This window comes from Hyaena hyaena, unplaced genomic scaffold (assembly GCF_003009895.1).
Source record: "Hyaena hyaena isolate Hyena2069 unplaced genomic scaffold, ASM300989v1 scaffold_202, whole genome shotgun sequence".
Lineage (NCBI taxonomy): Eukaryota > Metazoa > Chordata > Mammalia > Carnivora > Hyaenidae > Hyaena > Hyaena hyaena.
Window position 1 is genome coordinate 264,179 of NW_024080832.1, and position 27,768 is coordinate 291,946.

Consider the following 27,768-nt stretch of genomic DNA (forward strand, 5'->3'; position numbering starts at 1 on the left):
TGGGTAGGAAAGCAGAGCCGAGACCATGGACGACAGTGCACGTGTGATGCCTGACCCTGGCCGGAGGCCTAAGGGTGTTGCCTACCTCTTATCCCACCCCACCCACCAATCTACACTGCTGCTACTCCTGAGATCCCAAGCCCGAGCCAGGCAGGCCTCTGCCTTGTCTGCAGCCCCCAGGTCTTCACCCTGTAATTTTGTCCAGAACCAGATCAAGTCACCTGTGCTCCTTCTTTCACACCGTGTGCAGCCTAACATATAAAAGTTTCTGGGGCCAGAGCAAGGCTTTATCTTTGGTCTATCCCTCTGGCAGAATTCATATCCTACCTGAACCTCGTCTGTAAATATGGATGATGATGCCTGCTTCGCCGCACGGCGTGGGGGTTAAATGCGGTAACACAGGTAGAGGGGCTGGCGCACAGGAAGCGCTGGAGAAGCACTGGCTCCCTGCCAGCACCCTTTCCGGACGGACTGCATCTAAGATCTTTGTTTGGGATCCCTGGGGCAGAGGCAGTCCGGCTGCACTATATACTAACACGAACACGATCACATACACACAGTCCAAGGACAAGCCCTGGTCCTTCCACACATGCACACCACGCCCAAGCCTCTTCTGTATTTCCCAGAGGTGCTCCTAGCAGGTACTGAGCACTGGGCGGGTTTAGTCAATACCCAGTGGAAAAACACACGAAGAGCTTTTAAAGCGGTTACATCTGATTCTCAGGGAGGGATCGGTTTAGGACACACATCTTTCTTGGATCTGAGATTCTCCCCCCAGAAGATGAAATAACCAGAGGCAAGTGCTGGTGTTCCCAGATGTATGGGCTCTTTCCATCTAAAATTCCTCCAACTGCATCCTCACTGCTCATTGCTGGGTTCCTGAGTCAACAACATCTATTATCAGCCCTATGCTGACCTCAACCACAAGCAACTGTTCTTTCCTTTTTAAAAAATGAAATATTTATTACATTCCGAAGAGTATATACCATAATACTATGATTTCAACACCAATAAGAAATGACCCATCTACAAGCCCACCCCCTGGTATAGGAAATAGAACATGGCCGCCAAACAGCCCATCTTTCCTAGGTCACTGCCTCCTTTGAGGCCCTTAGGCTCTTGAGTTAAATGTGATCACCCCCTTGCTTTGCTTTGGAGTTCACCATCTACATCAGTATTCCTGAATGATTTAAGTTGCCACCTGACTTTCTTGGCCTAGAGAACAGGAGCACAACTTGATATCCTTGAATGAGCCCAATAAATTCTGGGACCAGAGCTCAGGGTCAGGTGCTCCCTCTGACCGCAGAGGGAGGAGGAGGCCGTGGAAAGGGCCCAGCATCTGAAGAAAGGGCACTGGTAAAGGGAGAGCAATAAGCCCTTGTTTCTCGCTGGGCTGGTCAAGGTCACATGTCCTTTGGGACTCCTGAGAAAAGGCCCATTCCCTAGACGGGCTGCGGCATGAAACCGCTGTGGGCTAATCTTCATGTTGAAATATACAACCACACTGGATAACCAGAAAGAACTTGGCCTTTTCAAAACAGCCTCAGTGAAGACTGACTGCACCAGGAGAACCCCTGTGGACTTGTACTCTTGGGCCTGTTACTAAGGGAGTCTTGTAATTACAGACTGCACGAATATTCTCAGGAAGACCATCAATGAAAGTGGCAAATGGGGAGAAGAAAGGCAGAAAAGATGGACATGATGTACTCTCCACATTGTGAAACCTTTGCCTTGGGAGAGCCACCCACCACAAGACCTGCACGGAGATTCCAGAGCAACCACAACCCACCGGTCTCCACTGTTTTGCAAGCATTTATCACAGGCACTGTGTGCATGCCCCGGAGGTAGGGCCCTTCGGGAAAAGGAGTCAGAGTCTCAAGACAACAACATCCTGAGGGAAAAGTCAGACAGTGGAGCCAAGGAAGACCTAATTTTTTTTTTAAATTTTTTAAATGTTTTATTTATTTCTAGGAGAGAGAGAGAGACAGCGTGAGCAGGGGAGGGTCAGAGAGAGAGGGAGTCACAGACTGAAACAGGCTCCAGGCTCCGAGCTGGCAGTCAGCACAGGGCCCAACGCGGGGCTCGAACCCACGAACCGCGAGATCATGACCTAAGCAAAAGTCGGACGCTTAACCGACTAAGCCACCCAGGCGCCCCAAGGAAGACCTAATTTATCAATGTTTGAGTAACACCCAGGACAATTATGGCTTTACTATTTCCAATAACCTTATAACATCTCCACTGTTGGCTATCTTCTAGCCTCTCAGTTTCCCATTGCTCTTTTGTTGGACAAGCAGTGAAAACTTAAAAGGAGATTGTGTGCCTATTTCAGTCACAGTAAAACTGGGGAGACCATGGAAAACTCTGTCACTTCCCCACAGAGTGCAGGGATAAGAGGAGGTGGGGTGGGGTGGAGGTGGGGGAGCAGGCAGCCTGCGCAGGCGTGCCAGTCCCTTAGGTTTACAGGAGAGAGTAAAGGGGAGAAGGGGAGGCTTGTCGAGGCCCCCGAGAGTCCCTGGCAAGATGTCAGGGCTCCCAGGCTGGGCTTCCCAGCTCTGCTGTTAACTGAGGCACAGAAACCCTGTCTACTAAGATTCCACCTCTTACTGAATCAAAGGCTTAAGCAACAAATGAACTAGTGCAGAGAAAGGGTAAGTTCTGGCTGAAGGAAACAGAGCGCCCACTGTAACCATGATCAACAAGAGATCTAATTTCTTCTCCAGTGTCTCTGGGCTCGGGCTGTACGTGTATGCAAGTCTGTGTGTCTGCGTGCGGGCACATGCGTCAGAATCTCAAATATGCTCCTACACAGTGAAGATAAACAGGATGGCTCTAGTCAAAGCTGTGAAGTACAAAACCTCTAACCTCCTTTTTAAAAATGCTTTGCTCCTAAAAGTGGGACTAAGTGAGTCCAGCTGGTACACAGATCAACAAACTCAGCCATTGCGCCCCCACCACCACGCCAATGGAAACAACGGATGGGAAGATATAGACGAATCTCTTAGTTTGGCCAAGTAAGGCAACGAAGGCTCAGAGAGGGTAAACAACCTGACCAAGGCAATGAGATGGGCGACAGAGGGCCTAACCCTTGCACTGGCCTCCCTGCTGAGATACTCTCCACTGATTTTGCAAGTTGGGGAAGTGGCAGAACACAGAGCAACTTTTCAAGCCTACAGAGGCTGAACCCTGAAGGCACAAGACTTGAGGTGAGATGAGCTCTCTCACCCTTAGCTCTCATTCCCGAGCGTTAGCTTCGCTCAGGAAAATGGCTTCTGTGCAGAGCACTGTGCTGTCAACAAGCACTATTCAAAAAGGGGGCACGGGGCAGTGGTCTCTAAACTTAGCAGGTTTGCAGGCCATTTTCCCTTCCTAATTGGGATAATGGGAATGTTTATCCAACTTTTAGTCAGGGCCAGAAAAGGACTTTAGAAATGAACACGACAGGAGCGCCTGGGTGGCTCAGTCGGTTAAGAGTCTGACTTCGGCTCAGGCCATGATCTCACGGTTTGTGGGTTCAAGCCCCATGTCAGGCTCTGTGCTGACAGCTCAGAGCCTGGAGCCTGGTTCAGATTCTGTCTCCCTCTCTCTTTGCCCCTCTCTCGCTCATGCTCTGTCTCTGTCTCAAAAATAAATAAACTATAAAAAAAGAAAAGATTTCTTATTTTAAATAATGAACACGACAAAAGTGAGGGAGAGCTGTGTGACAGAGCAGTTCCAATCTTGATCATGGGGCAGTCACACAAACCTACAGCTAAAAAAAGCATACAGAAGCGCACACATGTGTCAGACTGGGGAGACGTGAGTAGGGTCTGTGGGTTATGTCAGCGTCACCTTCCTGGTGCTGACGCTGTACTGAGGTTATGTAGTATACTACCACTGGCAGAAGCTTGGGGAAGGATCCTGAATCAAAGACCTCTCTGTGCTATTTCCACAACGCCCTGTGAATCTATGATTATTTCAAAATAAAAACATTTGGGTAAGGGGAAAAAAGAGTCAAGTTCACATGAAAACTATCCCCTTCGTTTTACCAAGGAAAGGACAACCGAGGCACAAAAATGGAGGGACCCAGTCAGAATAAAGGCAGCGGGCAAACAAACATCATCAGCACCACCACGACACTTATCATCCTTCACTTTCTTCTTTTTTCACGGACCCGGCAAAACTGGGTCAGGACCACCTTAGTGCAAGATTCCAGTTCCTCCATCCTCTGCATCCTGATAAACCGCCATGGTGTGCCAGCCCCCTTTCTTCTCAGCCTGGTTGGCTTCTGACCCTTCTTTGAAGCCTGGAGAGACTAGAATCCAAGGGTGGGGTGGACGAAAGTGTTGTCTGGGGCTGGGGGAAAGGGCATGTAAGGCTTTTCTGACAAGACATCGAAGTTTCTCTTCTGCCTTCTCCTATCAGTGCCCAGAAGCCTCTGCTTTTCCTTTTCTTCTCCATCAGAGCAGAGACCCGATGTCAGCCACTTGCAGCCCTAGATGTTTTCATTGACTCCACCCTGCCCCCTCCCTCGCTCAGACTCTAAGATCCAGAGTATTCTCACAGCACCCTCTCCCTTCCTCCCGACACCACCCGCTGCAGCTGCTTTCAGGCCCCGGGGTACTTACCTGCCACATTCCCCTAGAACAGGGACCCCCAGGGGCAGGTCTGTCTTGATAAGTGCCAAGAGGGAGAGCGGTAGTGCTCCACAAAGCCCTCCCGGCACCGGGGGAAGAGGGGATCCAAGACAGCCGGAGACACCTCGGCCTGGACCACGGACGGGTGCCGTCAGTCCCTGCCTGTATTCTCCCGGCACTCATCACTTCTGAGCCTGCCCACTGGACAGTTGCAATCATGAACCCCTGCAGCGCTCTGAGGGGTCCTCTTCAGCCTCCCGAGCCCTCTAGGCCTGTGCCCTGAGTAGACTGGAGGGCCAGGGCGGGACTGGCCTGCCCCTCTTCCTGCTAAGGGAGCAGCTCTCTACCAGACTGAGTGGAGCTGGTAAAGACCCCAGAGCTCCCTTTGCCCTCAAGTGGGATAACTGAGGCGACCTGTCAGAGTTTCCCCGGGGGTTTGAGCCCCAGGACCCAGAGCGGTAACCCCATGATAACAAACCCCTTATTGCTTCCCTTTGTTTCTCACGACCCCATTCCCCTACCAGTGCTTCCAGAGATCACCTCCCAAATAAACTATCTGCATTAAATCCTGCTTTGGGGCCGGGGAGGGGGTGAACCTCAACCTAAGCTAGATGATCACAGGGAACCCCAACGATTGGGAAATTAGAGGCTGACTTCAAATATGAACGAGTGTGGTCTCTGTGAATGCCCGAAGGATGTATATCTGTGTAATGAGGGAAACTGCCAACAGCATGGCCACTGTCAGACACTAGTAACTACCTAGCTAATAGGGGGAAATAACGATAAAAAACCTGATTTGCCTGGTTAATACTCATAACAGCCATTTATAAGAACAGCTTTTCATTTGCCTAATTACTACTAGCACAATAACTACCATGGATATATTAAACGTGTCAGATAAAACTCGCATTAAATTTTGATTGCGAATGCTATACAACCCCACACCGTGGGAAACCTCGCCAGGGAGCTCTTAAAGCAGTGGATGCCAAACTTCAGCAGCAAGGGAATCACCTGTTCCATTGGTTGCTGGGCTCCACCCCCAGAGGGCCAAATTTAGTGGGTCTGGGAGGAGCAGAGAATTCTCATTTCTACCATGTTCCCACGTGTGGTTGATGCTCGCTGGTCTGTGATCACACTTGAGGACCATTGCTTAGAAGTGCCACAGGCGAGGGAAGGAATGATAGGTTAAACTTTCCCTTTGGCATGTGCGGCATGAAAGGGTGATACTCTATTTCAAGGAAACAGGTGGAATCTTTTAACACTCTAGATCAGTCACTGAACCCAAATGAGATCTGGCATGCTGACGGTCTGAACCAAAAAAGGTAAAATGAACTCTGTGACTCCAACAAATCCCAGGAGATCTAGGTTTGCTCATGTATTCAATGAGCGACAGTGCCCGCTCTTTCCCAAAGATGTTGCTAAGCAACAGAGGTCTGGGCGCTGTCAAAGGTCTTGTGAGACTCTGGGTAGGCCACATCCTCTGGGGGCCTCAGTTTAGTACCCTGTAAGAAGAGAACTCGTATTTGGGGAACCATCTGGCTCTGACACTTTACAATGAATCAAAGGAACACTGTGGCTCAAAGCAAAAGTATTCTGCCTGGCTGGCTGGGCGATGTAATGACAGATACGGGGAGCATCTTGCTGCCCCAGCAGGCTGACTGTAACAGTGCGGGTGAAGCCCTGCCAGCAGTCTGGGCCCTGAGACCCTTCTGGCTGGTCCGTGCAACCAGTCAACAAACGCCCCAGTTCAAGGTGCTGCCAAAGTGGGTCAGGACTATGGCCCAAAACCAGCCAAAGACTGTGAAAGCACCCAGCATGAAATTCATGTTCGTAATTGGTACTCCCCTGATAGAGTGTGACATTTAATCGCTCCAGCTGCTGAGGGGGAAACTGGAGCCACTCGCTAGAATGAAGGATGCTATGATAACCTCCTCCACTGGGGTTTTAAATGAGCCTTGTGCTAACAGCTTGCCTGCTCTGAATGCAAAGCAGGATGCAAGTGGAGAGAGGTGGGGGCAGCCACCTGTGAAGGGCAGTCACCGGTGACAACACTGTATTTCTGACAGGCCTGCCTGCTAAGCAAATCTCCTGATGTGTCCTAGGCGAAGCACGGACCTTCCGGATTCCATGGGGAACCTGCAGAAGCCTTCTTGTTTTACTTCACTTTACGGAGGGAGAGACTGTTACCTGGAGAGGACCATAATTTGTTCAAAATCAACAAATCAACTGTGGAACTGGGAAAAGAAGGGAGGCAGATTTTGGACAGACCCAGGCTGGCAACCTCTGATCAGGAGGCGGCCAGGCTTGAGGTAGAAAAGAACTCGGTGAAACAAGAAACTACCCTAGGGCCCATATGTTAACATGGCATGAAGATTACACAGGTGGAAGGGGAACCTGGGTGACTCAGTTAAGCGTCCGACCCTTGATTTTGGTTCAGGTCATGAGCTCCTGGATCATGGGTCTGAGCCCTGAGTCGGGTTCCATGCTGCCAGTGCAGGGCCTGTTTGGAGGTTCTCTCTCTCTCTGCCCCTCCCCTGCTCTCTTTCAAAATAAATAAACTTAAAAGAAGAAACTAGTTTTGTTGCTCTAACACATAAAACTTAAGTAAAAACAGTGAAGCTTATCATTAAGACAAGCCTCCAGCCCCTACTTCCAATCAGACTGCTGCCCTAAACCCTCCTTCTCCAGAATTCAGGGGCCACCCTGATGTCCTTCAAGGAAGCTCCCCAAGAGAAAGAACGGTGTCCTTTATCTGCACCCCTGCACCCAACACCTAGGACAGTGCCTGACACATAGTGGGCATCTAAGAACTACTTGCTGGTAAAGCACACACTCCCAGCCAGCCTGGACCCCCACTGGCGGCGTGGCTGGGAATAGGGCTCCCAGAAGACCAGCCTGTACCTTTTCGCCTGTTACTCCTAGTGAGATCGTTCCTAAGCCAACGTATTCCACCGACTCACAGGGTAATGAGCCCCACAGGCTTACTATCACCTGGGTGAAGTGAGTGGTTTTCTTTCTCTGTTCTAACACAGCACCTTTAAGTTTCTGCATCTGTGTGTTACCTTGTTAGGCTAGGACTCAGCAACAAGGCTGTGACTGGCCTATGGAGTCCTTCGGTGATTTCACAGGTGTCAATCACACGCTTAGCTCAGGCTTCCTTTCCTTGAACACAGAGCCCTCACCTTTGTAGATTTGATGGTTTCTAACCAACCTCACCTCAGATTTATGATGCCGTGTTTCCTTTTCTAGCTCAACATTGAAGAAATATAGACACAACTGCCACAGGACATAAAATGTAGCAAATGATGCAATGACCCAAGTAATGCCAAAGCCTATGAACGCTTGGAGATACATTTTAATTAAGCCAAGGAGGAAGCACTGTCTAAGCTAAATCCGGTAAAGGGCACAGCCACAAACTTGGTAGGGGTACACAATGCTCCCCAAATGCAGATGGCATTTTCCACAAGCTGTGTGAAGACCCAGTACATGTTGCTTTGTGTAACGACTGACCGAAGGAACTGCAGGTGTTAACACCACTTGATGACTTCAAATAAAACGCCTAATTAGCAGACCTCTCTCCCAGGAAGGGGGTCTGAACAGGCAGCAAATTCCAGCCTGTTCAGGTCCATCCGTGCAAGGAGCCCCTTCCAGGGCACAGAGAGACGTTAACGCATCTCAGCATGACAGCCAACAGGCTTGTTCCTCATTGAGATCAGTCTCCTTTTCCATCCTCAAGGGCCCGGGACATTTTACATTGAAATCTTTGTCTGCAGTGAAACAAATGCGTCCATCACGAAGCTCTGGCCTTAGAAACTGGCAGTTTTCCAGTCACTGCCCAGGATGAATAGAGGCCAAATCTAATTGAACCTTCAGGAGGAATTTAGCACAGAGAAACAGCATTATCTGAACTGAAGCATGGCCAGAACTCTGGGTTAATACCCCGAGGGGGGGTGGTACTCAGCTAGGACCTTATTTCTAGGTCAGCGGCAGTATTTCTGATTTTTAAAATAGAGGCTTCAGGAAATTTTCACTTCAGCCAAATTGATTCCACCAGCATTCATGTAAGTCAGAGATGCTAACTAACTCTTCTGCTCTCTTAAGTGCCTCTAAAGCCTGTAAATGGCTCTAAACACATGGACCTGGCTAAGGACTTGTTTAGTTACGCATTCACTCTACCGCAGCAAGTCCTTCTGGAGACGTACGGGGACAGATGGAGCTACCTGGGCAGAAGCTGATATTTTAACCAAAATATCCCGTATCTGGTTTGGTTCGTTCCTCTTCCCAGTCTAATTTAAAGGAATAAGGGCCAAGAATGGACCAACCTATTTTTGTTCTTGACGTAAATATATGCTACTTGAAAGCAGAACGTGTTGTTAACACCCACTGTGATGTTTCCAAGGGGGCTTCTCTTTTTAATATTTTTTTTATAAATGTTAACTATTTTATGTATAAGAGGGCAAGCAGTAAATGGAGTTTGCTTAAAACTTACACTGACATTTAAATGTCAAATTCAACCTTCCCTTTCCAAATCAGAATGTTTTAGTAAAACATTTTCAACTTGAAAAAAATTAAGGGGAGGGGCCTAATCTATTAAACTGAGAAATCCACAAAACATTAGCAATAAACATCTCCTGAAATCCATAAATTTCTACGCTCCCATTTGTGAAGCAAATAATACGACATATTTTCTAGAATCCTTCAGTTGTGGTGCAAAACGGCTATTATATGTTACCAGAGAATGAAAAAGAAAAAATTCAAAATTTAAGGGCGAGATGGAAAAGGACTTAATTATTATGTTTGCCTCAAGAAGATAAAGGAATAACCATGCCCAAGCATGGCAAGGTCTTTAGCAAGTCAAACTCTTCAGCTCTTTGGAGTGAACATGACATTTTAAGGACTCAGGACCTCCGTCATCTGAGATCCTTGATCACTGGATTTCTAAGTGCCCATTTCTAAGTGCCCATTCTGGGAAGGGGACCCCGAGCACTTGCAAAAGTGAACTGTTATGACTATCCTTGAAATGTCTCTAATCTGATTAGGGAGACAAGCCATGCAGGAAAAAACCAGATCAGCAATGCCCAGAGTGCCCATCAGTGGCTGAGGAGTCCACAGGCAAAGGGACGCCTCTGTAATTGCGAAGTGCTGGCAGGCAGCTCTGCAGCAGGGACTGGACCCCCTGGTCCCCACCACTGTTTACCAGCCTAACTCCTTCAATCCAAATGGGGCTACCACCCTCCCACCCCTCAGGGTACTACGTACTTTTTTGAGAGCACTTATCTTCATTTGTGAAATATTTTTTGTTTGTGCTTGTCTACCTACTATCTGTCTCTCCCTTTAGACTGGAAGTCCCTCAAAAGCTGTTCGTGTACTGTGTCACTTCTGTACACCCAGCACCTAGCCCAATGTTTGCCATACAATGGGCTCTTGATAATGTGTTGAATGAATGACTGAGGAAGCCTTTAAGGATAGGTGGAATTTCAAAAAGACACTGAGAAAGCCATGTCAACAAGAAAAAGGTATACACCAAAGTGTAGACGAAAATCATGGGTAAAGGAATTGCCTGGAGCCAGAAAAAAATAGAGAAGATGGGAGAGAAATCCAGGTATAGAAGCTGGACCCTGGGCTATTCTCTGGAGAACAATGAACTCCAGAGCAAACAATGTAAACTCAACGCTGGAGCCATCAGGGACTAACCGTGGTTTTTAGTCAGAGGAGGTAATACAAAATATTTCAGATATGAAAAGCAGCTGCAAGTAAGAAGGACTAGAGAAGAAGCCCAAAGGCAAGCAGGAGCTACTGAGGAGGTAGCTATTGAGAGAATACTGGGAAGGGGGTTGGGCTCAGAAGGGGAAACACTATGGGAAGAAACTTGAGTGACACAGGACGGAAGAAGAGCTCAGAGTCAAGGGCGAGTGAGGGCTTGAGACACTCACATTTTTTTTCATTTATTGTTTTTTAATGTTTATTTTTGAGAGAGAGAGAGAGAGAGACAGAACATGAGTAGGGGAGGGGCAGTGAGTGAGGGAGACACAGAATCTGAAGCAGGCTCCAGGCTCTGAGCTGTCAGCACAGAGCCTGATGTGGGGCTCCAACTCATGAGCCATGAGATTATGACCTGAGCCAAAGTTAGATGCTTAACCTACTGAGCCACCGAGGCATCCCGGCTTGAGACACTCTTTACAGGGCCTGGCTACAGGTTATGTATACAAAACAGGCTCTTCTAGTCCCCATCTATCTTATTGATTTTAAGTGAAAAATCAGTACAAAAGCATCTTTCCCTGCAAATTAAGGGCAGGATGAGTCCTGGATCTGCTAAACAACGGCTGAGCAAGGCTCAGGGACCCAGAGCAGGATGGTTCTGCTGGTAGGTGGGCAGGGGTCACAGGCATTGTTCTCAAATGGGGTGCAGGGACAACCTACATGGGTTCTGCCAAAAAGCAAAACCAGGGAGAGGCTCGGGGGTGTCTCCCAGGCAGCAAGCATAGGCAGAAGCTTCCTGAGGCAAGAGGCAACTCTGTCACTTCAGAGAGCAGCTTTCCATAAGGCCTCCTGATGGAGGTAGGGAGGAGGGGCTCTGGAGGGGTCATGTGCACAGTCCTTAATTTGAGCTCACTGACAGACTCATCCCTTTAATTTTTCAGGAGAGCAAGGAGGCAATCACACTCCTTGATGAAGCATTAGCAGGAGCCATGTGGCAAGCAAAATCTCATCATACAGTGTAATGCAATCTGAAATGATGTCATACAACTTCAGGAGGACTTGATGACCTGGATGCATCAACGGCCAGGACAGATGCAGTTTGAGAACAACAAGTCATCTGAGGAAAAGGAGAAGAACAGGGGTGCCTGGCAATGAAACAGAGGTTTGAGGGCAGGAAGACAGAATTGTAGCTTAAAAAAAATGTTTTTAATGTTTGTTTATTTTTGAGACAGAGAGAGACACACAGCACGAGCGGGGGAGGGGCAGAGAGGGAAGGAGACACAGAATTTGAAGCAGGCTCCAGGCTCCGAGCTATCAGTACAGAGCCTGATGTGTTGGATGTGAGGGCTTGAACCCACGAACTGTGAGATCATGACCTGAGCTGAAGTTTAATACGCATAAACCCTTTAACACAGCTGTTTATCCTCTAGAAATTTATCTTAACATGACTCTGTATAAGGATATGAATTGCAGTATTACTTATGTACTTATTTTAAAACTTTCATTTGTTTAGTTTTTTTTTTAATTTTTATTAAATTTTTTTAACGTTTATTCATTTTTTGGGGGAGGAGGGGCAGAGAGAGAGAGAGGGAGAGAGAGAGAGGGAGAGAGGGAGAGAGAGAGAGAGAGAGAGACAGACAGACAAAGAATCCCAAGCAGGCTCCAGGCTCTGAGCTGTCAGCACAGAGCCCAACGCAGGGCTTGAAGTCATGGACTGCAAGATCATGACCTGAGCCAAAGTCAGATGCTTAATTGACTGGGCCACCCAGGCACCCCTATTTATGTCCTTTTAATTAATTAATTAATTAATTAGAGAGAGAGAGAGAATCCCACCAGGGGCAGAGAGAAGGAGAAAGAGGGGGAGCGAGCATTCCAAGCAGGCTCTGCACTGTCAGTGCAGAGCCTGAAGTGGGGCTCGTGCTCACCCAAAGCAGGCTCATGAACCCTGAGATCACAACCTGAGTTGAAGTCAGATGCTTAATCCACTGAGCCACCCAGGTGCCCTGTGGTATTACTTATGATTAGGAAAAACTTAGGAACATCCAAAATATCCATCTAGACAAAACTTTAAAAATAAATGATTAAGTATATCCATACTGTGGAATACTATGAAGCATAAAAAAGAAAAGGAAACACTATGTACTTAATTAGAATGATTTTCAAAAATATATTCTCAAATGAGAAAAGCAAGGTTCAGAGCAGTATGTAGAATATGGCACCTCTGGTCTTAGCAAGAAAAATACTTAACATGTCTAAAACGCTTATGAATGCACAAAATATTTCTAGAAGGATACTCAAAAACTCAGGAGAGGAACTGGGTGTCTGGAGGACAGACAGGGAGGGAGGCATTACAAAATTATATATTCTTTGGTACCTTTTTAAATTTCAGCCATGTAATACTGGGTATTATAATTTAAAAAAAAAAAACAGTGTGTAAAAATTGCATTTCCAGGGTTGGCTTTGACGGAGCACCTACATGCAGTTAGATATGCAGGCTGTTTAAGACAACTCTTCCCTCCCAGAGCACAGGTCAACACCTTGGGTTTCAGTAGCTCCTACCCTTGAAGCGCGCTCCTCTGCCACTATACCCCAGCTTCCACGGTGTACCCTCCTAACCTCTGGGTCAGCAAAGAGGGCTCAGCCAGCCCCTGGAGATGAACTTTCCCAGGGTCATCCACCTTCCGGGCGCCAGCGAGGGAAGCTATTCCCTGGCAGCAAACTCCAGGACCGCCTAACAGAGACAAGGCACTCCCCATGGGTTTTGAGGGGCAGCTCTGCTGAAAATAACTGGTTCCAAAGTGGAGAGGGACTGGAACACTTACACAAACCACACCATTTCAACTGAGTTTACGACAGCTCCCTGGTTGTTTAAATCAGGACAGGCGAGAACAGACTGCCAGACAAATTGTCATTTGTAGGCCCCTAGTGAGCATAGGCAGTTTTCCACCTGTCCAAACAAATAAACATGCTGCCTTGAGTTATGGACAGGTGGGCCCCGTGGCGCCAGAGACTGGGTCATTAGAGCACGTGAAGGAGCCGGAGCCGGATGCCTGAGGAACTCTGCTCAGCATCCCGGCCCTGCCCACAAGCAGGCCACAAGCAGTCTTCTTGCCTGCTGGCTACTCCCCTGGAGGTATCAAAAGGGAACATCTATGGGAAAGAGCAGGACAAAGAAAAGGTAAGGAACCCTAGGCAGAGAGGGCAGCCATCCAGGAAAACACAGAGCTGCAATCAGAGAGCAGGGTACTGGCGCAAAACCGGGGTGTAGGAGAGAGCTCAGTGTTGCGGTGGAGGTCCAGGTTAATTGCTTTCCTACAGTCTTATATAATAAAAAAGGCTCTCCCTCACTTTCTGGCCAGATAATTACTTAGCTGCCACTTTGATCACACAGCATATCTCTAAACGAATTAAACTTCTCGGGGGCCCATTCATTTCATGGAGGTAAAAACACAGACACATCATTGTCCTGTGAGAATATACTGAAGCCAGCTTGTTTTGCTACACTTCACAGGGTTCTGGGTGAGTCAGAGATGATGAGGGCTAAAGCAGCTAGCAGCAGGTCATCTGGGCAGGAGCACGGCCAGCCCAGAGGCGTTGCAATGCCTGGTTTCTTAACCCGGACCGGACTCAAGCCCACATACACTACTCCTTCACTAATCGGGCAGCCACAGTCCCTGGGCAAGGCTGACAGAGGCATCCCCCACCTCTAGCTGGACATGCCGGGGGTAATGTAATTCACCATCTAAAATAACACAGAGCCCACATCCACACACATACGTGCACGGAGGTTCATAAGGACGACCTCCATATCTGGTGTCTAGATAGCCCCCTTTACACCATCCGCCCTAGGTCAGAAAATGTTTGAGGCTGCCAGCATCTCCCTCTCTGTCTGGAACCTGCAGGCTTGACTAATGAGAAGAAGCATTTCAGATTCGTCAGGTCATTAGCCTATAAGATGCCTTTCAGGGCACCAGCACCATTTCTGAGTTCCAAAAACGATGGTGCAGATACTGACACTAACCTGCCCTGACTCCCTGACCACCTAGTCAGCTGTACTTTTCTCACAGGATTTCTGTATTTGAGATTCCTGGCCATCATCTGGTCTAAATAATTTTGGACTTCCCTCCCCTTGCTTTATAATCCTGGGTAGACTTTATTTCTGTTTTGAGCATGTGATGCACCTATGAAAATGAATTTCCTAAGACAATGTCCTAGAACCCAACCTCTCTACCACAACGCACTCAATGATCCTTGCCCAAGATGGCAACAAGGACAATGATCACGTTTGGGCAATTCTTACAAATTCAGATTTCATTCGATAGCTTAAGAGATACAGTATGTACATATCTATCTATGGGTACACATATAAAAAGTCATCCAACACAAATTAATGGAAAAAAAGGGAGAGGGGGAGAAAAGATGAGAAAAGCAGCAGGTGGCAATAGTGACTGAAAAGAAGGAAATTAAAAGTAAAACTCAAGTAGTAAGATTTATTTGTAAGACAATGTAAGTGTAGAATGGAATCTCAAATTTGTCTGATAGGAGAAATTAATCACTAACAGACAAAGCAGCATGACAGCTCAACTCGTGCCTGGTCACAACCCTCCTTCTCCGAGGGCCCCTCCCCTGCAGCTCCACCCCAGCTTGCTCTATCCCTCCTCTTAGGTTTATTATTCTCATTAGCACTCTTATCACCAACTAGCATACTACAATTTTACTTATTGTCTTGTCTTCTCCCCCTACCCTACCCCGTCTAGCTTTCTAGAATGTCAGTTACAGGGAGACAAGGGATTTTGTCTATTTTGTTTACTGCTCATCCCCAGTGCTTAGACTAGTACCTGGAACATAGGTATTCAACAAAGTTGTGGAATGAATGAAAACTTCTAATAAAAATACACTTCAATTTTATATTATTGTAGATTACGTGAATATACCTCTACTTGATTCTCAAACACAATTGCTTAGAATAATATAAGATTAACTAGTATTTCCAAAAGTATATAAAATACTTAGTCTGTATCCAACTGATGGCATTACTAGGAAAAAAGAAGGAAGAGAGGCAAAACCAGAAGCAAAGTATATAAAGAATGTCCCAGAAAAAGTTGTGACTTTCAGCATTTGTATGCACTGGCATAAAAACCAAATTCTTCTCATATATTCACCGACATTCGCTGTCAACCATGCTTTTGGTCTCATGTTTAAGACAACAAAACGTGGGGCGCCTGGGTGGCTCCGTAGGTTGGGTGTCTGACTCTTAATTTCAGCTCAGGTCATGAACTCACGGTTTGTGGGTTCAAGCCCTGCCATCAGGCTCTGCGCAGACAGTGAGGAGCCTGCCGGGGATACTCTCTCTCCCTCTCTCTCTGCAATTCCCCTGCTTGTGCTCTCTCTTCCAAAATAAATAAATAAATAAACTTGAAATAAAAAATAAATAAAAAAAAGAAAATGTAAGGAAACAAAAAAGAGGAAAGAAAGGAAATTCTCATCTTCTGGCAATTTCAAAAATAACCACAAATCCCTACCTGGTTCTTGATGGTGCTGTCCTGACGGGGCTAAATACAACCCGACTGTTTATGAAAGGACAGCGGGCAGACAGTGTGGCGTGGTGGCAGGTAGGGAAAGAAATGAGCAGTAAAATGCTCTGCAGAAGAGAAAAATGAGTTAACACTGGCACAGCTGTTGAAAAGAGAAAAGAAAAATCCTTCAGGTGGAGAAGGCTGGGGAAAGGCCTTGATGCCACAGAGGAAGACTAAAGAAGAAAAGCAACCATTAATGAGGAAAATGAGGAGGGAGAAAAGTAGAAGACTGGAAAGAACATCGATGAACAGGGAAGAAAGAACAAAGGGGAAACAAGGAGATAAAAAGAATGAAACAGGAATAAAGGGCAAGAAATGCAGGGAGGGAGAAAGCTGGAGAGGAGAGGAAAGCAGGGAAATGAGGACAGAGCAGATAGAAGAAGTCAGGCCTCCCCAGCCTCCTGCGCTAAATGAAGTGGCCGCTGCAGAAGGGCGCCCTTCAGGGTCAGGTGCCAGCCAACCCACCCTTCCCGGCAAGCTGTCCACTAGGAGGCATGATGTCACCAAGAGCGGTGGGGGGTCAGGCACACCAGTCCTTGCCTCCATAACGGAGGAGCCAGGACTAACTCTGGCTTGCTCATACTGCTGTGCATGGTGTCTGTTAGCATCGAGGCCATGGAAATGCCCATATATGTGTTTTTAAATCTAGGCTAACAAAAATCACTTGGATTTATCACATGGTAAGGCAAAACTGTTGATTCTGGACTGCCTAAAAACTAAGTGAGATTATTTTTAAAATAGGGGGGAAAAAAAGCTCCCCATCATACCAGACCACTTAAGACCAAGGCAAATTTCAAGGTTCTAGGATAAAAGCTGTGACCCCTGCGTGTACCAGGAAGCAACTTTAAACAGACACTCCGGCTCCAATTTGCCCCCAGAGGTAGGAGTACCACATTCTTGTCAAGAGTGGGCCAGCCAGGCTCAGCAAAAACACTATACAGCATGCTTGTTTACATAATAAAGAACAATACAAACTGCAGACTATGGATGGAGGAATGTTTAGCCACAGTCAGAGGAAACTCAAGCTCAAAATCTATTTTATATGCCACAGTCAGAGGAAACTCAAGCTCAAAATCTATTTTATATGAAGTCTTTTTTCTCCAGGCAGACCCAACCGTCAAGGGTTAACAGCAACCAAAGCCTCTGTGGAGTTGAACCAATCAGCTCGTCTCTTGGTGACATCATGCCTCCAACTGGACAGCTTGCTGGAAAGGGTGGGGCGGGCCAGGGACCGGCCTGGAAGGGCGCCTTCCCTGCTCCTGCCCCCTTTCTCACTGAGGGACCCAAGAGCCAAAGGTCCTCTCAGCTACCATTTCAGATGAAACCGGGGACATCCCCCAAGTCCCCGGCCAGAAACTATTCTCAGTTTGTACAAAATGCACACAGAGCACGTCGTCCCTGCTCATCACCCGGTTACCACTTGTTTAATATTTATGAAAACTGATTTCAAAACACACATTTATCACTTAAGCCTTCAGCCAAGTTTTAAATTACTCAAATGTTTATGCTAAGTAGACAAGCAGCCTTCTGTGGTTTTCTCTTTCATGAACTTCAATCCCACTCAAAGGCAGGTATGTGAGAGACCTATCTGATCCCTAAGACTTTATATACATTCAAGCCACAATCTGACCAGAAAGTTATTTTTGTTCTCCTTGCGAAGTATTTATTTCAGATGTTAATTGCTGCCGCTGCCGCCGCCGCGTGCACTCATGCACTCGTGGGTGCAGAGACAGAGGATGGAAAGGCATCGAGGGGATGGGGATTCTAGGGCATATGGCTGAGATGCTGACCACACTGCCACAGCTCTATGGAAAGGAAAATGGGCATCTTCTCTACAGTTGGAGGTGGAACAGGCTTCAAGTCAGATGATGAATTTCTCCAGTTTCCCGGCACCCTGAATATCCATACCTTCTGGCTCATCCGCAAATGAAGACTAATTTACAATTACACGCACGAGCCATGTTTACTGCTCCAGCACACAGCCATCTATGCTTGCTGACACCAGATAGAAACAGTGCTTAAAAATGTGGGTATCACTCAGGGTCCCCTCAGGAAAAAGATGGCACGTTCAACCGGGGCAACTAAAGGAGCTTAATAAAGGGACTATTATTATTTTTTTAAATATTTATTTATTTTGAGAGAGAGTGAGTGGGGGGGAGGGGCAAAGAGAGAGGGGGAGAGAAAGAACCCCAAGCAGGCTCTGTTCTGATGGCGTGGACCGAGCAGCTCAATCTCACAAACCTGAGATCATGACCTGAGCCGAAATCAAGAGTCAGAAGCTTAACCAACAGAGCCACCCAGGCACCCCAATACAGGGATTATATACACAGGCTTGGGTAGGGTAGAGAGAGAGTGTAACAGAAAGCAACAAGGGAAGAGAATAATGGGAGGAGACAGTCACAGCGGGGAGCCTCAGGCTGGAAGCGTCAAGGGGAGGCACTAGTTACCAGAACCCAGAGAGAGCAGCTTTTGGGAAAGGTCCCTCACAGGACAGCTGGTCTTCAGTAGTAGGACACAGCCAACCCCAGATTTCCCTGGCCGGGTGATGCTGTCCACACAGCTCAGCCTTCTGGGACACACAGGCAGGTGGAGAAGTGGGGAGAACACACCCGAAGGGCAGTTTAAACAACAGCAAACTGATAAGCCCTATGACACAGTCACATAGCAGAATACTATGCCTCTCAGAATTCAGATCTGAATCTGGATCTTATGGGCACTGCCATGGTAAGATACCCACAAAATGCAGAAATTAGGTAAGAAAAACAAATTCTAAATCAGTAAATATACTAAGACCCCAAATCTGGATATACGTCAAATGTTAACAGAGGTTAACGACATGTAGAGAGATGTAGGTGATTTTCCAACTCCTGACCTGTATATTATCAATGTTTCATTTACGTATAGCTTTCCAGTTTAGCTTCTAAGACACCCATATTCTATCAGGCATCATCAAGACAGCAATGAGAGCTTTGACTTTTGACTGGTAAACGGAGAAAGAATCTACTAAAGCTTGGATTTAGATATCCTCTGGGGCTGAGCTCTTTTAAAAGGCAAACTCTATTCTTTTTTGTTCCTGAAAGTCTAACCGGAAATAGGGAGAATGCTAGCATCACAATGGACACCACCTCAGAGGTTTACCTTAACCAGGCTACCTTTCCCGAGTCCTGTCGTGCTGGGTAATCAGCAAGGGCTGTGCTAAGCACCTGTAAGGAGGGTCTGCATTTGGAAAAAGCAACTCTTAATCTCTCGGCTGTACAGGTTCCCCAGCTACATAACATCAGCCCCACTTATCAACCAATCAAGCAGCCACTGCTGGCCATTACATAGAAGGATACATTTGAAAAATAAACAGTACAGACAGAAGACTGCAGATTCCTCTCCCACCTCTCTGCTCCTCTCAGGGAGTTGGTAGAAAGGCTCATTAACTTCTCAAAGAACAATGGGGGGCTACTGCCCTACTTTCCCAGGCTGGGCAGGCTCTTCTGTCTCTGGGGTGGGCCAGAGTCACGCAGGTGGTCACGGGGTGAGGGGCTTGAACTCTACTGCTTCCCGGCCACTCTGCCAGCACCAGACAACCCCCCAGAAGTTCTGCCTTAAGTTCTGAGGACACTCTGGGCCTCAGTTCCCATTCTCCAAAGCTTCAAGCACAATAATAGTACAAATTATTTACCATTCACTCAGCACCTTAGTATTATTAGGAACTATGCTAGGGACTTAAATACACGTCTAACTGGTAAAAATGCCTCTGAAACACAGATCTGATTGCCTCTGTTTCACAAACATAGGTAACAACACTGAGGATTCCTGAGGCCCCTCATGCAACAAGGTGGAGGTGATGGTGGAGTGCGTGCTCATAGTTGAATCTACTGACTCTGGAGCCTGAGCCCCGTGGGTTACCCTGCACCACTTTCGAGGAGCAGCCTGGCAGACTAGCCCACAACCCCATCTGTGCTGGGATCACGGCTGCCTGGGCCCCACAGGGAGCTGAACCGGACCCACGCTCCTTCAGAACCACTTCCCCCACCTCCTGGGATCTGCTGATGAACAAGACAAAGAAATAAGCACAAGATAAGGTACAGCAGCCTTCTGGCCCTAGCCAGGGGTGGGGGATGGGGAGCAGGCATTCACTAATGCCCTGCTCTGGGAGTGTCTGCCAAAGGACTGTGTGTAGGGCCAACCACCGAGGGAAACACTTCTGAAGTTTCTCTTTGGACAGAGCTATCCACAAAAACCAAGTGTAATGTGACTCAAAAACGATGAAGGATTTTGCATGAAGGGCTCTGGTAACATTCACAATTGCAAGCAAATCTTGATCTTCTGAATTCTTTCCAGGAAGACCTCAGCTGCCTTTGTTTTCCAGATTTAAAGTGTAACACTGTTTCTGGTGTTTCAGACACAGCACAGACTGGCCCAGGACACTGAGACCTCAAACAGTGCCTGGGCTCACTGGACCCACCTGCAATCTCTACCTGCCATGGAAATTGCAGCACATGAACATCCTCTCATTAAGGTGCCAAGGGACAACTAGTGTGTTAGCCCGAACAGCCAACTTCAATGAAAAGCAAGGTTGTGCTTCAGTGATTTCATGTTTCTCCTCCAGGAGGAAATGGTGGAACCCATAAGACCGCCTGGCAACGCTGCGTGGTGACAGAGCAGGGGTATCCTGTGGCGATTCACTCAGCATTGTCTACCTCTTGGGTGGGAGAGGTATGCTCAGGAGATGAGCCCAAAAAGAAGATGCAGTTGGTGAGACTGATAAAGCTGTCTTCCAGCCCATTTGAAGGATTCTGAGATGTTGCCTTCACATCAAATCAAAATACTTACTTTTCAGCCTCATGTTCAGGCCTCTCCCACTTGATCTGGTCCCAATCTCATGCTCTTATTTCTTTTTCTTCTAAGATTTTTTTTTCATTTTATTAAAAAAAATTTTTTTTTAATGTTCATTTATTTTTGAGAGATGTAGTACGAGCGGGGGAGGGGCAGAGAGAGAAGGAGTCACAGAATCTGAAGCAGGCTCCAGGCTGTCAGCACAGAGCCCCACACAGGGCTTGAATAACCTGAGCCCACGGTGGATGTTCAACCAACTGAGCCAGCCACGCGCCCCATGAGATTTTATTTTTTAAGCAATCTCTACACCCAACGTGGGGCTTGAACTCACAACCCCGAGATCAAGAGTCTCATGCTCTTCTGGCTGAGACAGCCAGGCACCCCCCTCCCCTTCTTTCTTATGCTTCTTATACAAATTCTACACTATAGAAACCAAAGGACCTAAGCTTTCCCAGCTCCATGCCTTTGCTCACGCTATTCTCTTCTCCAGTGCTCTTTCTTCATTCTTCTAGCTTTAGCCTGGTTTTCACCAAAACACTTGGCTCTTTAATTCTGCTTCTTTGTGACCAGTCCTAAAGCCCTCTTCTACCCTCTCTCACCCCTTGTCTCCACCTTCCCTGTCCCCACTGATATTTATTCTCCATGGGCCCCTCCTGCCACTTCAGAGCACACTGGACTTACCTTACTTTTTTTTTTATAAGTTAAAAAAATTTTTTTAAGTGTTTATTTTTGAGAAAGAGAGACAGAGCACAAGCCAGGGAGGGGCAGAAAGAGGGAGACACAGAATCTGAAGCAGGCTCCAAGCTCTGAGCTGCCAGCACAGAGCCCGAAGTAGGGCTCAAACTCCTGAACCTTGATATCATGACCGATCCAAAGTCAGATGCTTAACTAACTGAGCCACCCAGGGGCCCAGGGCTTATCTTACTCTTAAACTGCCTAACCCTCTACTTGACTGTAAATGAGTAAAATTCTGTTTTGAAAGACAAAGGCAGAGCACACACTCCTACAAACACACAGACTGTGTGTGTCATGTCCCATGGGCCAGGGGCTCTCTCACTCAAACTGATTTTCCTCAAGTGGCCTAGAGTCTAGTACGGGCTCACCAAATCTTGGTTTATGAACCAGTGAAAACTTTCGACTGCACAGGATACCTAGCCCCTAACTACACAGAGCCCAAAAGCCCCTCTCTTATCTGGAGAGACGAGTGCGATAGGAATTGCCCCTGCCCTGTTCCCACACTGGGAACGGGATTCACTCTGGTTTATATAACTTTGCAGCTGCAACGTGAATAGACTCGGGTAGGGCATTTAGTCTACAGATTGCTCAAATGGACGTGTCAGCTGCACTGCTCCCCTCCTCTCCAAGAGCTAAATTCAGCTCTTGAACATGTTTCTGGGAGACAGACCCAGTCCCCTTCAAAGGCAGCTTCCTCTCAGCAAGAAGCCTGCAAGGGTAGCACTCTTGCATTCTCTGAGTGTTTAACAGTCTTCGAGAAACACATTCTTCTGCCCAGTGAGATTATGTCACAGGTCACTGAAAAATATTCGGGTACATATTTCTAACTATTCTGTAACAATGGTTATGAAAGGAACCTGGGCCTCTGACTCCAAATGTTTTGTCCTCACTAATCTCTCTTTGTGTTTGGAACCACCTAGCCCTGTGCCTCATCAACCCGGGAATGTGGGACGGGCAGAATGCTTCTGCAGGGAGAGGCGTTTGGTCTTCCAGGGGAATGCAGTAAGAATAATCACGGAGGAGGGGAGACTAGAAAAGCCCCTCTCTGATCCCTTTACAGCAGGTTCTCCCCAAGCCCAGCCCCCTCACCCCTCCTGGCTAACCCTGGGCCTCCCTCTTCCTCCTGAAGGCTCACACAAGGTTCTCGAGCTCTTCTGAAGCATCTTTAGGGTGAGCATGGCTCCCTCCATGGTGGCTAATGGGATCCACAGATTTCCAAATAGCAGGTCATTTCTAGGAACCGCCTCTCCCTCAGACCTGCTCTGCCTGGGGCCGCCACCCTCCAATTTAACTGTGAACGGACCTTTTGTTTGCCACCTGGGCCATAAGATCCCCTGCACTGGCAACGAGGGGCTTGCCACCTCACAGCTGTCAGAAACACTCTGGTCACAGTGTGAAGGAACCAGGGCAATCCCGATCCTGGGAGTCGGCCCACAGGGGAGCTGTGGCGGGCCGTGGCCAGCCTGGTCCCCCGTGACGTCACACAGCCTTACCTCATCCCACTCCGAGGCAAAGGAGGGCGACTTCTCCAGCCTCTTCTTCCCGATGCTGCAGTTGGACAAGGACTCGCTCCGGCTCCCCATTGTAGCGTCCTCCGTGGGTGAGCAGGTCAGGAGATCAGAGTCTGACTTGGACAAGCTGCGGCTGAGTTTGAGTTCAGCTTTGGGTTTGCTGGTGGGAGGGGCTCGGCTTCTAGCCCCGCTCCTGTCTCTCTCTTCCTCGGCACCACCAGGGTGTTGAGATGCCGTGTGAGTCAAAGTTTCGGGGTGCGATTGGCTGTTGGTGGTGGGCAGGCCGGCTGGGTAACCCACTCTCTTACTCGGGTCCAGGACACTGGGCGGGGAGGCTCCAGGAGCGTGCACACTCGTCTCCTCCAGCTGCATGCTGGCCTCGTGACAGGCGCCCTGAGCGGGGGACCCTTCTGGATGGCTCTGGCCAGCGGCAGAGAGCAGCTGGAAAGGGTCCTGCCCCACCTCACACACTGGGGAGGAGCCGTGGAGGAGACCGGAGAACTGCTCTGGGACCTGCCCGTCCTGCCCCTCTGCAGAGTCCTGGCTCCGGCCGCCGCTGCTCCGCCTGTGGTCTTGGAGTGGACGGAGAGACAGAGAAATAAAAAATTAAACGTGGCAAAAATCAACAAAGTTCCAATGCAGCGAGCGTGCGGCAGAGCTGAGGAATTCAAAAACGGGGGAAAGAGGGAAGCTGGATGGGCTGGAGAGAGGGCAGAGGGGGAGAAGAAAAGAGGGGAAGGAAGAAAACAGTTTTGTATTGTTCTTAATGTTCAATTTGTACCCGAAGTCGGAGCATTTATGAAATTCCAAACACTGGCCTGATTAATGCTATCTGGCAGCCTTCCGTGTTGCTAGGTCTCTGTTAACATTAATGACCAGACCTTGCTATATAAGGTTACCTGTGCTGACTACATCCTACAGAAAAGGACACGAGTAAGGAGACAGAGAGCAAACATGGAGTAAAAGTGAGAAAGAGAGAGAGAGAGAGAGAGAGAAAGAGAGAGAGCGAGCGAGTGCGCCAGTGAGCAGGCCAGACTTACTCCTGGAACATCTGATACATTTCCATAAAGGCCAAAGTGTTATTTAGAGCCGCCCGCCCTCCCTTCCTCTGGCAAGCAGCAACAGAGGGGGGAAAAAATGGAGGTCATGATCCACAACCTGCAACTTCTGGAATTCTTGAACGGAACGTGCAAAACAAAACAGCAGAGAAGTAACTGCTTCCTTCCTCAGGGCTGGGGGGGGGGGTGGGTGGCGGGGGGAGGCTGTTCAGGGTTCCACGCCTCATCCTTCCTTCCTCAGGGAGCACAGACTTTTTTCTTTCTTTCTTTCTTTCTTTTTTTTTTTTAGAATGTGCACATCTCACTCCTTCCAAAGCCTCCCAGCTGCTCCTATTTGTTTAAGTTTAACCTCAGTTGATCCACTGAAAACAAAACGGTCTAATTTGTCAATGCCAAAGAGATATTTGCAGCTCTCTCAAGGCGTCCCCAACATCCCCGAAACCTGACACCACTAGCTCAGAAGGCCAACTACTACTGTATACTCACCCAAGGTATCAAATACCTCTGCCCTGAAGTGGCGTAAATAATTGACCAAATCAGAGTCCAACACCAGGATCACACTGGGACACCCAAGGGGCTCGCCCAGTGTGAACTCAGACCCATTAGAGATTTTCACCCACATCAGCAGCCCTGTGCCCAGTACCAGCTCACATTCCCAAGTTAATACTCAACGTTATTTCCTCTGTAAGTGGCATCTACAGTATAAACACCAAATGATGCCCTAGTCTGCCCAAAGCTCCCAAGGACTGTTCATGAGATCAGAGAATCTTAGAATCCAAAGGGTCAAGTTCAAATATGTTTACAGATGTAAAATCTAAGAGCCTCAGGCCTTTGGTGGTTGTGTCCAAGGTGGTGGGGGAGAAGACTTTCACCTAGGCTTTTCTGAACACCTGGCTCTGGTTCTGGCTGTGCTGCTCTCTAGCTGGGTGGCCTTGGCACTGATCTCACCCTGCTGGGCTATGGTATCTATAATAAGCAGGACGGACTGCCTGGTCCTTAAAAATCCCTTTTATGTTAGAGCAGTGATGAGAATCCAGGTCTCCACCATGCTGTGATAGCAAACTTCTGCTCAGCGGGTACCACAGACCCCTGCCTGGGTGCCTCTCCTGTCACTGCCTGCATAGCACCCATGCCCCCTCATCAGCCTGCCTGCACCCCAAGGCCCCTTCTTGAAGCTCAGTTCCACAAGTGAAGGGGGTCAGCAGGTGAGGAGGGGAGTACTTTATAAACATGATGCACTAAAACACAGTCTTCACTGCCCATGCACAATGCCAGCGTCCCACAACGCTGGCTCTTCCAGTGGGGCCTTTAAGGAAGGATCCCAACAACCAGTTCTCATAACAAGCCCATCACCCTGAGGTCTGAGCAGGGATGTGATTCCATTCACCCCACTTTCTCAAGAAGGATGGTTCAGTCTCCACAGTCTGTTCAGTTTCTGGCCAGCCTGCAGAGGCTTCAAGGGGACAGCCAATTAGTTCCACGTTATGGCTCTGATTACTTATCCACAGGAGCCAAGAAGTATGAACTTTGGCATCTCCTTCCTCTACACTTGACTGCTTCAAGATTTTCACACCCCTAACTCACAAACTCTATACACCAAAGGTCAGATCCAGAGCACTACACAACTTGAATCATTTCTCTAGGGAAGAAGAAAGGCCACATATGTGAGAGTTCCATCTAGCTTAACTTAGCCCCAGGAAGCCATGACTTCAGGGCTATGAATTCCATATATGACAACTGGCAGCATGAACAAAGAGGCCCCTTAGTGTTGTGCAGTGGGGCCAGAGAAGACAACATATAACCATCTTATGGTGGCTCAGACCAACAGCACTTCCTAGAAGAGGCTGATGGGGAGAGTCAAAATTACTACCTCTAGGACCCTACCTTAGTGGCCAGTTTCCTACAGATTCCAGCCCAAGGTGCAATGTTCCTCTGACTGCACTAGAATACAAAAAAAGGACTTTGGTAACAGGAACACAGGCTTCCATTCCTTTGTGTCAGCATCTAGCTCCTTATTTGGCAATATTCTGGGGAGGGACGGGAGCCCAACAACAAAAGAAAAACACCAGAGTCCAGAACTGGGAGTTAGCCTGGCTGACACTGCCTGGGTGGACCTCAGAACCCAGGCTGCAGAGAATGTTCTGACTGTTGCTGTGGGAGCTGACAATGAAGGCTCTGTCTAACGGCCACCCATTCATGCTAGGCATCAATGAAGAAAGAGAGACAGATGCCAAGAGCTCAATACCAAACAGATGCCAGGGGAAGGAAGTGGGCAGAAAGAAGGAATGGAAACTTATGGAAGGAGGAAATATGTGAAGAGGAAGAATTTCTGAGGGTCATAATCCCATTAGAGAGAATGCAATCTACCAATACTTTATGGGGTGTAAGAAATCATGGAAAGGGATTCTTATAATGACTTATATTCTTATAATTACATGACTTAGCCAGGCAATTCCCTAGAAATGATACCTTGGTATTTGAAAAGCTTGTCAAGATCTAAGATCCTCAGGATTTAAAAAGCTGGTGTTCTCTTCCCCATAAAAAAAAACATATCCAAGGCTAAGCCAGATTTCCTGGCAAATCAACAGGTAGGAAAAGAACTACGCAGTGGTCCTTTCCTTCTGTAAAGTCAGGATAATATTGGGTCTCTTAGGGCCAACGTGTTAACAATATAATGCACTGATCATGAGCCAGATATTGAGTAAATTACTTGACTTCTCTGTGCCCAGTATTCTCACCTATAATTTTGGGATCTTAATAGTACATACTTCCTAGGATTGTGTGAGAATTAAATTATACGTGTAAAGCACCTAGCACCACACTTGGCACACACCAGCTCTCAAGAGATGTAAACAATTCTTGTTATTCTCTGCACAGAATCTATTACAACATATTTTGCTCACAGATGAGACCACTATCTTGTCTGTTCCTCACAGGTTTGTGCAAAAGCTCACCAAAGACAGTGTACGTGACACAGACATCCATTGCCTTCATCATCCTTACAACTCTCAACAGCAGAAGGAAGGGACAGAAGGTAATAAAGCGAGAAGGCTGAAGTGAGAGACAGGTCCTTAAAACTGTGTCCTGAGAACTGTGGCTGTAACTACCCAGTCCACCAATAAGCACATATAAAATGTTTGTCTTCAGGGGCCACCCAAGAGATAAAAAAAGATGAAGACACTGAGTCTTCTCAATGGGCTTCCCAGTACTCCAAAGAAACTAGCACATACACAAATGACTAGAATTCAACGCAAAAATTAATGGATGCTTTAAGAAAAGTATAAACCAAATGCACAGTGAGCAGAAAGGAAAGTGTGACTGCTTTGAGCCAGAAGGGTTCTCAGACGAGGTAGCTTTTGAGCAGGGTGTTGAAGGAGAAGTAAAGTCTTAATAGGCTTAAAGTTTAGTGGAAATACATTAGAAAAAGCAGAGACGGGAACCTCGGTGCCTGGGCACTCACAGACTTTCAGACTCACAGAAGAGAATCCTCAGGCCTTAGGCTTTCCCATCAGAACTATGCAGCTTCTGGGGTGCCTGGGTGGCTCCGTCAGGTAGATGTCCAACTCTTGATTTCAACTCAGGTCATGATCTCATGGTCCTGAGATTGAGCCCTGGGTGGGGCTCCACGATGGGCCTGGAGCTTGCTTAACATTCATTCTTTGCCCTCCTCTCTCTCTCTGCCCCTCCCTGGCTCATTCCCATGTGTGTGCGCAGCTGGGTGTGTGCACTTGTGTTCTCTCAAAAA

At 47.7% G+C, this 27,768-nt stretch overlaps 1 protein-coding gene across 4 annotated transcripts in view; it reads right to left on the minus strand.

Moving 5' to 3' along the window:
- ANKS1A (ankyrin repeat and sterile alpha motif domain containing 1A) overlaps positions 1-27,768 on the minus strand; it is a 179,657-nt gene that overhangs the window by 46,059 nt on the left and 105,830 nt on the right. For all 4 annotated transcript variants that reach the window (XM_039241830.1, XM_039241829.1, XM_039241828.1 and 1 more), the window contains exon 11: positions 22,948-23,537. In XM_039241830.1, the coding sequence (XP_039097761.1) occupies positions 22,948-23,537 (590 nt within the window). The remainder of the gene's footprint in view (positions 1-22,947; positions 23,538-27,768) is intronic.